This window comes from Doryrhamphus excisus, linkage group LG1 (genome assembly GCF_037039965.1).
Source record: "Doryrhamphus excisus strain RoL-2023G ecotype Guam linkage group LG1, RoL_Dexc_Guam_v1.1, whole genome shotgun sequence".
Taxonomy (NCBI): domain Eukaryota; kingdom Metazoa; phylum Chordata; class Actinopteri; order Syngnathiformes; family Syngnathidae; genus Doryrhamphus; species Doryrhamphus excisus.
In genome coordinates, this window is record NC_136357.1 from 13,129,138 (window position 1) to 13,141,678 (window position 12,541).

Here is a 12,541-nt window from a genome sequence, read left to right on the forward strand (position 1 = left end):
GCATCCCACTCGGGATAAATGACGCTATCCTCCCTCGCTCTGTCTCCGCACTGCTGCCTGCCAGCTTCTGTTGTATGTCACACGCAGCATCCTCGGCTAGGGATACCCCGTTGGACATTTTGGGCGACTAAATTATTTTTTTTCCCTTGTCTCTCTTCAGATGATCTGAACCGAGACAGCCACCCTCCTCCATCTGCAGGACTCGATGGTGCTTGACAGGCTTGTCTGATCTGGCCAGCGTGGAGAGGTGGTGCTGGTCCACGATCAAAAATTCCGTGCGTGTGTGTGTGGGGGGGAGGGAGAGAAAAAAAAACACCCAACATCATCCACTGCGCCGTCCTTGCCGTGAATGGACTGCTCTTCCCCTCCGTGATTGTCTGCAGTGACTCTGAGTCATTTGGCGGCGGAGAAGATGGCGGACCGGGCTGAGATGTTTTCCCTCTCCACTTTCCACTCCCTCTCCCCTCCAGGCTGCAGGTAAGAGCTGCTATTGTAAGTGTTGGGGGACGTAATTGCGCATCATTAGCGTGGACATAACATAAAAGACGCGGTATATATGTCTGTATTCCTAATTTAAAAAAATGTAAATAAAAAAAAAACAAAAAAAAAAAAACAAGCAGGCCTGTTGCTGCTACCGCTACTGCTAGGAATAGCATGTTTGGATTGGAGAGCGGATGTGCTCTACTGGTTTTGAATAGAAATAAATGCCTGGAAGAGATGGTGTTGTTAGTGCTGCTGTTGTGCCTTGCGCATCCTCAGTGTCAAAGAGGCCCACGCCCAGATCTTGACTGGCACCCATACAGGCTGATGCTAAGAGGTGATTTAATTCTGCCATATGATGCTGTGGCACACAAAGCATAACCTCTTCATCTTTGTAGCTGCAAGTGCAGCCTGTGAGTCTGCTGCTTGCTCAATGACGTGCAGCATCAGTGCATGTATAGGGCATGGGGAACGTTTCCACAACACTTGCCCACAAATGAGGTCTGTCTTAGCAATATCAGGAAAGGGTCCTTTAAGGTTCCAAGGGGCTTTTAAAGTTGCTTACAAATTGTACATACCATTAGCAAAATCTAATGAGATCCAAATAAAAGTCCCAAGTCATACAAAGGTCATAATGTTCAGTTTTTGAGAGGCATTTCAATAATTCAACAATACAGGACACCCTCTGCAAAGGCGCAGCACCAAATTCTAGGCCGCTGTACATACACTAAACCCCTTAAAACAACCCCCACCCCACCCTAAACCCAGCCCATATGTTCCCATATGTTCAAACCTTATTTCTTTATTGGATGGACTGTCTGAGAGGTAAGAAGAGAGCGATGAGAAGTGACAACAAACAGCAGCACAGGGCTAATGTTAGCTGCTCCACACCGCACCACGCGGCCGAATGGACCAAATTTTAATTTCAAATGTGGGGGGGTAGGGCGACTGGTTTTTGTCAGTTTGGTCCTAGTATGCTAGTACTTGACATGTGTCCTTTTAATATAGCTTAACATTGTTTTTGGATGGTAAAAACTACAGGGGACCAAAACTGCCTTTTGTTTGATAACCAACCATTCATTCATTCATTCATTCATTTTCTACCGCTTATCCTCACGAGAGTCGCGGGGGTGCTGGAGCCTATCCCAGCTGTCTTCGTGCAAGAGGCGGGGTACACCCTGGACTGGTCGCCAGCCAATCACAGGGCACATATAGACAAACAACCATTCACACTCACATTCATACCTATGGACAATTTGGAGTCGCCAATTAACCTAGCATGTTTTTGGAATGTGGGAGGAAACCGGAATACACGGAGAAAACCCACGCATCCACGGGGAGAACATGCAAACTCCACACAGAGATGGCTGAGGGTGGAATTGAACCCTGGTCTCCTAGCTGTGAGGTCTGCGCGCTAACCACTCGACCACCATTTGGTGTGTATGTCAGAAAAATAACAGCACAGGCAACACAGTTGGGGTGCATTTTTGGTAAAATTTTCACCCTTTTTTTGTCTGCATTGGTTCAGAAGTCAGCTTATATTTCATTATATTTCATCATTACATCATTATTTCTTTGTTGAAAATGGTAAAAAGTATAACGAGACAAACAAGAGTTATTTTTAATATATAAGATATACAAATATAAACAGCACTCAGTGTGACGCATGTGCACATTTACAAGCAAAATATTAAACGTACTGTTTGCTGTCAAAGTTAAAGGGGAACTGAACTTTCTTTGGAATTTTGTTATCATCATTCACAATCCTCATGTGAAACATGAACGCATATTTCTTTCCCTTTTCTGTGCATTATAATGCAAGAAAACAAGTTAATTTCAGCAAACTTACAATGCTGTCATTGGGGTACAGCTATTTCTACTATGAATCTAAAAATATATATATACATGCTCTGATCATGCACAACACGTACACTGATGATAACATGTAATAGTTGTAGTATCTTGCTGTATTTTGATGATTTAAAACACTACCCAAACCTCTTTTCTTGGCACATTGATACACATACTTATGGTAGTTAAAAGTCAACAACAGCAGCATAGATACAGCGACAACGTGTACGATGTCCCCTCACCTTGGGGTGGCTGTGTCTTCCAGCACAAGATGTGTGCTGCAATCCTCAGGTAAAAAATGCTGACAGCAAACAAGCATCTTGTTGAGTCTTTGTAGCGAAATTAGGCGCCAGGTATGCACGCTTCCATCTGTGAATGACGCTGAAATAAAATAGGTCTTGTCACATGATGTCATTATCTTATAGTTCACAGTGAAATAATACCTCTCAAAGTGATAACATACGGTGATTGATTTGCATATGTGCATATTGATTTTGCTCATATTGATTTAAATATGCTCCCTAAACACCTTACATTTGACCTTGGGGGATAAATATGTCTATATTTACAACAGCAAAACAGACGCTTGAATCACAGATGAAGAACTGCAAAAAAGAAACCAAAATGTCAACCGATCATCCAAATTCTACATCTCATACGCAATCATGCAATTACATTAGCATGAAGCATCCCAAAGGATTTGATATCCACATTGTGCGCTTTTGAGGGATTTAGTTACACGCCACAGCTTTATCTCAGGCAATCAATGCAACTGGCTTTTTGCATGGTGACCAGTGACCTCGGAGTACAATGAAATCAGTCCATGCTGCTCTTCAATCCCATCACTAATAACACCATTGTCACAGATCCTCACATGTGTCAAACCTAACCTTAGACAGAACGTTTTAGTATGTGCAACATAAAGCAAGATACATTTCTAGTTCTACCTTCTGTGTGTCTCTTGACAAATGAAGACAAAAACATGCACATGCAGTGCAATCTGCTTTACATAACACTAGGTTGGGGCGATATTTTTAATATACCGATTATATAGATTCTTCCAATGATAAGAAAATGACTTATACCGGTATAAATGATAAACGTAAACAAGCTGAGTTGTGCGCTGTGGCGGACTTTGATACATAAGCTGAATGAAATGCTATCAATGTGAGGATAACGAACGTTTGTGTGGGGAAGTATTTACTTGGCGGACAGTTCTTACTGTAATCACCGAACCGTCTCCTCAACAACTAAACAGGTTGAAATGGTGATAAACACTGGCGAAGCTTGGCGCGACCTTCGTTTAGCATGCTAGTGTGGTTGCGTGCGTGACTCAGTCTCAATGAGGATATCGTCACCATTCTAATGTAATCATGAAGTGCAGGTTCTAAGTGAAAACAGGAAGCACGTTTATACACGGCGCACCAGGGGAGGTGTCCACATTTTCAGCTTGGTGCAGTGATAATTTTGTGACAAAACAATGTGTCAAAGGTGCGCTGAAAGCTCACCAGCTCCGATCTAGTCTATTCTTGGCACAGACGCAGTGGTAAATTGGCTGACAGGTGCACAGTTTTGTGGGAGAAGATTAATTTAAAAATATGGTGAGTGTATTGTAAACAGTAGAATAAAGTTAAACTAAACTCACTGTTTTGTTTCTGTTGCCCTTTTGTTTTGTAGACCGCATGTTTTAGCATGCACCTGATAATACCGTGCACCTTACGTTTGGGTTAAGTACACCCTAGTAGACCCTGAAGTAGACATCTTTATAAACTGTAGCATACCACAATTATGTTTTTTTTTTTTATAGGGCAGGGATAGGGAACCTTTTTTGATGAGCGCAGCTGGCTCTCAGACATTTCTTAACTTAAACTTAATTTTTTCAAATTTTATAATATTGTTGACATTAAACTAAAACATTAAAACATTAAACTTAATTTTTTTAAATTTTATAATATTGTTGACATTAAACTAAAACATTAAAACATTAAACTAAACAGAAGTCAGAGTGTTAAAAATAGCATTCAAAATATAAAACTTACAGTACCTATGCATTTTAATTTTTCCACCCATCAATGCCAGCTGTCCTTCCTATATTTTCCGGGTCAGACACCAAAACGTGATTATTACTGAATAATGCGGTAATCTACTTTAATCAAATAGTCATACATAGCTAATTCTGCACAGCAAACCCTTTTGACAAAGATGGCGAAAAGAAAGAAAGATATGGAATACGATGCAAAACCATGCAGCATCAGAAGTCGCTCTTATGGTAAGAAGCATTTTTGTTTTTATTGGATAGCTTCAGTATATCAGTGTTATCAAAAAAATACAATCAGAGATTTATTACATTCTAAAGTTGTTGGTCTTGAGCTATGGAAGCTACATTTTCAAATATGTAGATTTCATGGTAAAAAAAAAAAACAACCTGAAAATTACTCTTCTTTTTTGGAATTTTTAGTTGGATGGCTTATTTTCCTATTGAGGTTAAGCAAAAAAATATATATTCAATTTTATCTCCATCGTCGTTACACAGTTTGGATAAGCCATAACAGAAGGTTGAAATGTGTGCTTGCGTGTGTAGGTGTGTATATTTGTGGCGTGAAATTAATCTTGCCTAAATGACTCACAAAATAAACGAATGTCCTTGACTCTTTAAACATGACGTCACAGTGGAGCAGAGTGCCACCTTTCAAATGGAGTATTATTGATTTATTGGGGTCTCACGAGACAAAACCATGCACGGGATTGGGTATGTAAGACGAGACAAGACAAAAATATTTATTTATTTTTATTTTAGCATTAATTTTAAGAAAAAAGCACAATGAAAAAATATGACTGGACAAACAAACTTCACAAAACAATACAGGTGTGTTTTGAAAGGTTTATTGTCCCACAAATTGACGCTCAAAGATATTGTTGTAGACATTTTTTAGACCAAATAAACCAACTGTATCATCATAATGGTAAATAATAATAATTCAGCTCACTCCTTTTCCTTATTTATTTGTCTTTGTCTATATATGTCTGTTCTTTGACATTTACAATAAAAATATTTACTGTATAATAACATATACATACTAGACATTATACATATAAACACAATTAATGACACATCTTTGTGTTTTATAGTTAGTAGTTTTTATTTGTGTTGCTGTTAGTATCAACAGTTTAGCTTTTTGTAGCTACATTATAGCTTTTTGCTCTGTTTTTCACCTTCGCTGATATTATGTTTATTTTATTTCTGCATTGAACCATGTTCCACAAACGGCCTCTGTGCCACAATTTGGACACCCATGCATGTTTTGCCAGTAAGGTGTGGTGCAGCAAGGTGAGCAAGGATTGTTTCCAAACACTACTTTCTTTGCTATGTTGGGCTGGGTTGCATTGTGGAGGCTTTTTACAGCTTTCAGACATGCATTGCATGGTGATAGGGAGATTGAGCTCACTGCTGTTCACCTGCTCTGTGGATACTTCCCTTTTGTTGATGTGGACTGTGGTCGAGTGGTTAGCATGTTGGCTACACAGAGAGGAGATCGGGAAGACCAGGGTTCGATTCTCTGCTTGGGCATGTTGGTTAGCGTGTTGTTCCAAAAGCATGCACGTTAATTGGTGACTCTAAGTTAAGCAGCTGTTTAACTCTGATGGCAAAAGCAGTCACATGCCACTTCACTGGATGCAAGGTGTGCCTAAAACACTTAATGCGCGCTTCCATTAATGCCTTGCACACCACCACCTCCATTCATTCATTCGTTTTCTACCACTTATCCTCACAAGGGTTGTGGGGGAGCCTATCCCAGCAGTCTTCGGGCGAGTGGCGGGGTACACCCTGGACTGGTCGCCAGCCAATCACAGGGCACATATAGACAAACAACCATTCACACTCGCATTCATACCTATGGACAATTTGGACAATTTGGAGTCACCAATTAACCTAGTATATTTTTGGAATGTGGGAGGAAACCGGAGTCCCCGGGTGGGATTGAACTTGGGTCTCCTTGCTGTGAGGTCTGCTCGCTAACCACTCGTCCGCCGTGCAGCCCCTCATAGCTGCCCTGTTCTCATGATGCAGCTTTTCTCCAAAGTTGATGGATTCATTTGGCAAAGATGGTCTACTGACTAATACAGATAGATACAGTGACAATATCTTAGATGAATAGGCCTTTTGTATACATACAAAAGTTGTTTGGTTCATGAAAGATGTGAGCAAAAACAATGTGTATTTTGTATTGTGTAATAAACAGACATGACTTTCCTTATTTGTGCAGCTTTCTAATTGACTGGTGTATTTTCAGTAATGGCATCAGCATTTGGAAAATGCACAGCATTTGCTGTGTTCAAGCCTGAATTTGATCATTGCTGAGTGTGACTTGATAGATGCGAGATTAAATAAAAATGCCTGCAAATTAGACGAACAGAAGCAGATCACATGGGGGAGGAGATGCTAGATGAAAAATAGCTTGTATGGTAGCAGCAGATCAGGGTGTGCCTCTGCAGCAATGTGGCCTGCATCAAGGAAACACTGATGTGCTGACTTGTGTGACTTTGTATGCAACGTGTCACACTTCATTTAGGGGGAATACATGAGATGTGATGTTTTTGCAGAGAACAGAGTACAATCTGTGGACTCACTATTAAAAGTGATAATAACAAAGTGGACTGACTGATATGTCTACAATGAAGGTGGGACGGTGCACAATCCTGTCACCAGAAAGGCAAGATAACAATGTTAAGCAGTTGGGAAGAAAAACAAAATGGCGCCCAAACACGTCACTTAATAGGATCAACAGAGAAGACAGGAAATTACCTGCAGAGACAGAATTCATAAGAGACCAAACAACCAACAACCAAACAATTCCTTTTGTGATACTGGTTCACGTCCTTGCCTTTGAGCTTGTGCTGTAATCATGCTCATTGGCGATCGTGGACTTTTGACACTGCTGTCAGGATCAACTGGCAGATTTGAGCAAATGTTGAATGATCACCTTTAACTTGAAAGTGGCATCATATTCATGTCTTTATGTGTTTTCTATGATGATGGTGTGTGCAGGAAGCTCAAAATGACTGTTCTGATGTATATGAGAAAGGGCTGGGTGATATGGAGCAAAACTTATGTTAGGTTGAATATCAAGATACTATATAGTATATCCCAATATTTTAAAGTCAAATCCAAATATGTGTTCAATCTTACAGAAAAACAGCCCCTGAAATAAAATAGTATATTTTCTTTTTTAAATAAGTATAGAAAATGTATAATTTTCCATTTTCAGTGCAATCATGCTGCACTCACGGTAGTCTCTCTGTAGCCAGGTTAGCGCCGTTAGCGCTTCCATTTCACGTTCCCCGTGACGACAGACAGTAAACATGGATGATACCGTCGTCATCCAACAACCTTTATTCCGTCTTCTCCGCTGTTCACTCCCGCTGTGCAGCCTCTCCTCCTTCGTATTTCCGCCGGGATGTCCAGTCGCTCGGTGTAGCAAAGGGGTGCTCAATGCTAGCATCTACTCCAAGACCCGAGCTACAATGTAACAAGATGAACATCCATAGCTGCACACTTGCTGAAGGGGTCAGTATGGCTCTAAAAAAACAATAAGAAAGTACAAATGAGGCACTATTAAACACACACACAAAAAAATATATAGATTTATTCTAAATTTAAGAATGTGTTTCAAATGTAGTGGGGAAGAAGGACAAAGTAAGAAGCTAAAAATGTACCACTTCCACATGGAGTGAGAGAACTTTCTTTCATTATGCTGGATCTGCCTTGGCTGACTCCATGCAGTGTGAAGGTAATCAAATCTAATGTCATGTCTCATCAATGTAACATTACTACTACACCTAGTAGCCAGAATACTACATATAACTGCTAATACTGTAGTCTAAAGTCAACCATGAAACGGCGGTCATTAATTAATTAATTAATTTTTAAAAACACCAAATTGTTGACGACAATGCTATTAAAACTGAAGGAAACGGTGCTGAAATCAAGCTGATGTGTCTCCCTTACTGCCCTTTGTCGACTTGATTCGAGTTCGCTCAGCCACCAGAAGGCATATTATGTCATAGTCATACTGTGTCTGGGGAATTGCTATGATCTGCCACATCTTCAAGCATTCACCATTGACAGTTGAGACATTTAGTTTTGTGCGTACTGGAGAGCCCGAATAGACGCCCACGGGTTGGCAGAGCTTGAGTCCATCCATCCATGTACATGGAAGTACTTAGAAGGTGTTGCGATGCTTTCATAGCAGGTGGTCTGGCTGACAAACATGGTGTTAAGTGCGGGACATAAAAGAACCATGTATCATCGTGTCGCCAGCCCTTTAATAAAAATGTTGTATGACTAACATGTGAGAGTTCTGTGAGTGCAGGAGGTCAATGTTGATTTTGATGTTTACGTCATTTGGGCATTTACTACCATAGAACACTCCTTTTTTTGGCAGAGTACTTATTTAGCAGAGTTCGCACAACTTTGATTATAAATGCTGCCATGAAAGCTTAGGTGAGGTGAGGTGAGGCAAGGTCGCCATGACAATGACTATTCTCGTTGTTGGAATTCCTTGATTCAGTTTGTTCTACAGGCATCTTCTTCTTCTTACAATCTTATCTGTCAGTCACACCGCTCTGATTACCGTGACGTCATAAAATCAGATAACTTTATGGTGCATCAGGATGCCCCAATTTTTTTTTCCATGGGAGCGGTGACATTATGTACGATGTAAGCTTGCATCCATGCACAGTGCGTGGAGTGTCCTTTTTTTTCCCTATTAGAAGCACTGCAATGCAGCATTTTTTCTTCTGACACATTGCAAGGCAGCTGCTTTGGAAATGAATGCTTGCTGCACATAATGACTTAAAGGCTAATGACACAAAGAGGGAGACATGGGTCATTACACATGACGCAGTTTATAAACTTGACTTGGGAATGCAAGGTCATCAACTCTTGTTTGGGCTCATGTTATGTTTCTATCTTGTACAGCTTTTGCTGTACATACGTTGGCTAAAAGTAGTGCAAAGAAAGAAAACTGCAGTGAACAAGCAAAAACATCTAGGAGTCATTATAAAACAGCAATGTTGCGGCTATCCCCCAAAAGATGTAGCAAAGTAGATCAAAAGATTTTCTCAGTTTCTTTGCGCAAATACTAGTTGCGATGCAGCCTTCGGGACAGCTGGGAAGTACTATGTTCGTGATAGAGAATCTATATGCGCATTGTACGAAAAATACAATTAAGATATAGCACGATACAATACAATTCAATACAATCCTACGGTTACTTTTATTGATGTAGACATTAATTCCACATTATAAAATAAGGAAGCCAATTCTTTAAAAGTGCCGTACTTGTAGTGTTTTTTTAAAAGACCACATCATATTACCAATCCGCTGTAAGGCACTGGCAAAAAGTGTTTATTTTTTGACACTGACTTACTGAATGAACATCTTTTAGTTTGATGGGATCAATATGAAACAGAAAGTCTTAAAGGTTACCTATTGTGCTAATTTTTCGGCCCTTTGAACTGAGGACTCCTATAGAGCAGCTACACACAATAACTAGCACAGAAAACTTTATAGTTCTTCCAGAATCTGCACCTATTCAGCTGTATTTTTTGGATTTCATGGTTCCAGCGAAAACAGTCTGTTTTAATTTATTCCACCCACAGCCTGCCTCCAGACACACCCACTCCGCTGTGGTTGGTCACACTCCCGCGTTCATAGAAAGACTTCCGTTTTGTGCCCGCTAACTATCGGAGTTGACAAACAGTATAGGAGTTGATAATAAACGGCAATTTATCTTTTTAAAAACATACAGCCATATGTGTTGGATCCCGAACCTGATTCGGAAGTAGAAACTGGACAGTCAAGAAAAGAGGTTACTTCGAGACTTTTCTCAATAGTAAGTAGGTGTAGCATTTTAGCGTTTTCTACAGCATCGGTAACCAAATGTGGTCACTAATTGTGGTGGGAAACGGCTAAATGGCTAAGCGCCTTTGCTCCATGACTCACACAAAACAAACACAGTCCATGTGACCAAGTAACTTTGGAAAGGCGTTGGGTAGTCCAGCTGCATACTGGCCCATGTTCACAAAACAGTCCAGTGTGAAATGCCGTTGACAGATTAAAATCTCCACCCACTTGTGCCTGATGGTGGGACTGGTAGGAATTGTAAACAACTGTGACTTTGCTAGCATGTAGACAGTGGAGCAGAACTTGGGGGAAAACAGAGCGCTTATCTGGCTTACAGACACGGCCATATAAGGAAGTCCTGCTCTCTGTGACATCACAAAGTGGCAGTTTCACCACGCCTTTTGAAACTGAGTGTTTTAAGAAATCCCAAACTTATTTCAGGGCTCACTTCCATTCTCATCTTCAACAAGGTACGGAGAATGCACCAGAATAGTTTGCCGGCAGCCCGGGCTTTGAGACACACTGCGATACTCAATCGATACGATCGATTAATCTATTTATATATCGCTGATCCTTATCGGTCGAATAGGGTGCTAGGGATGGATCCGTATTTCTCACTTTTCAATCCGTCCATCTGCTCCTATCGCTCACAACCCTACTGGGAAGTCCTGGAATAGTTAACCCCTGTATTAGAACAAGTTGCCCTGCTGTGTCGCCATGCACCAAGGTATTATGAGACGGTTTCATTTAGACACATTTTTTTGCAATAGGTTCACTGCTCTATATTAAATATAAAACACTTATTAGAAAAGAAAGTAAAACAGTGCCATCTACTGACCTGAATATGGTGAAGTATTACACGTTGCATTGCATGAGTGCTTTGTGAGAAGATGGAGGTGGTAGGCGTAAGAGTTGGTCTCCGGAGTGTGTGGGCATAAATTGATGAGAAATTCCCTGCTACAGTATTCAGATTAAAGCAGCGCATTGCAAATGTACTGTACAATTAAGAAGGAGTGACTCATCTTGTACTTTGTCTGCTGTGTTTGTAGGCCAGCCCATGACATAAGCTTGGAGGAGTTTGATGATGAAGATCTCTCGGAAATCACAGACGACTGCGGGATCGGACTAAATTATGACTCGGATCCTTATGAAAAGGTAAGGCACTCACTTTCTTCTTTAGGGGTCTTGAAATTGTGAACATAATATAGTTGGGGTTAGGGTTGCATCAGTCTAAAATGATAGACGTTAACAACGTTAGAATTGAGATTGTTTTTTTTTTTAGACAAGCAGCTGCTGGAATTGTTATTTTTTTGCTTCAGAAACACCATATTTTCTTTTATATATTATTATACACATGTGTTCACAATTGCTGTGAACACAAAATGAGGTATGCAGTGTTTATGTTTTTTGTATTAACACCAAGAGATCCTGATGTAGGTGTTCAATTATTATAGATGAAATACTAATGATTATGCATTCTGTATAGCACTGTATCGAACACCTTCTGAATTGTTGGCATGCACAAGTTGTAAGTGCTCTTAATGGTGGTGTTATGAGGAAGTGTATGTGCATATAATTGAGTCATTAGATGCATCGTCCCACGTTCAAATTGAGCTTGGCCATAATTAGCCCATTTCTGAGAACTATCATCCTCATGCTCGCTCCCTCTGTGTCTCTCTTCGTGGATGTAAATGTTTTATGTTTGTGGCTGAGAGCCATGACTGCAGCAGAGGGCAGCTGACCATTTGCGTTTTACAGTAGCTTCTAGTGAAGGACGCCACTCTCTGTCTTTACCTCCTTTGTCAATTTCTCCATCCTTCCATTCACCCTTATTGCTCATATTACCTTTCTCCTCTGCTCTCTTTTTACCTTAGCCTTTCTCTTTCTATAATCTTCCCCCATGTCTCGTTCTTTCTCCTTATCTCCCCATTCATCTATCTTTTCCCCTTTGTCGCTGTCTCCTTCTCACCTTGCCTCCCTACGATTGTTTCTTTCCTTTCCTCTCCTTTTTAACAACCCCCCTCATCTGTCCTCCTTCAGCTTCCTTTTTTCCTTCACACAATCCTCCCTTTCCTTTCTTCCTCCCTTCTTTGACCTCCTCAATCTTTATCCTCTTTACCCATCATATCCTCCTCCTTCTTATCTCCTCATTTTGTCCCCTTTGACTCTTTCTTCATCCCGCCTCTCTCCCCTGTCGAGGTGAGACTAGAAGAAGAATTATCTGGGCCATTGTTACTTCAAAAGCTTGAGTATACTTCATGCATCATACATCGTTATAAACATCATCCGGAAAATATAAGCCTC

The 12,541-nt window shown here is 40.6% G+C and overlaps 1 protein-coding gene across 3 annotated transcripts in view; it reads left to right on the plus strand.

Moving 5' to 3' along the window:
- The window catches only part of mapk8ip2 (mitogen-activated protein kinase 8 interacting protein 2), a 25,324-nt gene continuing 12,783 nt past the window's right edge, over positions 1 to 12,541 (plus strand). For 2 of the 3 annotated variants that reach the window (XM_058075909.2, XM_058075911.2), the window contains exons 1-2: positions 10 to 477; positions 11,287 to 11,392. In XM_058075909.2, coding sequence (XP_057931892.2) covers positions 413 to 477; positions 11,287 to 11,392 — 171 coding nt within the window. In that variant the 5' untranslated portion in view covers positions 10 to 412. Of the gene's footprint in view, positions 478 to 11,286; positions 11,393 to 12,541 lie in introns of all 3 variants that reach the window. The other variant, XM_058075910.2, reaches the window with a different exon arrangement.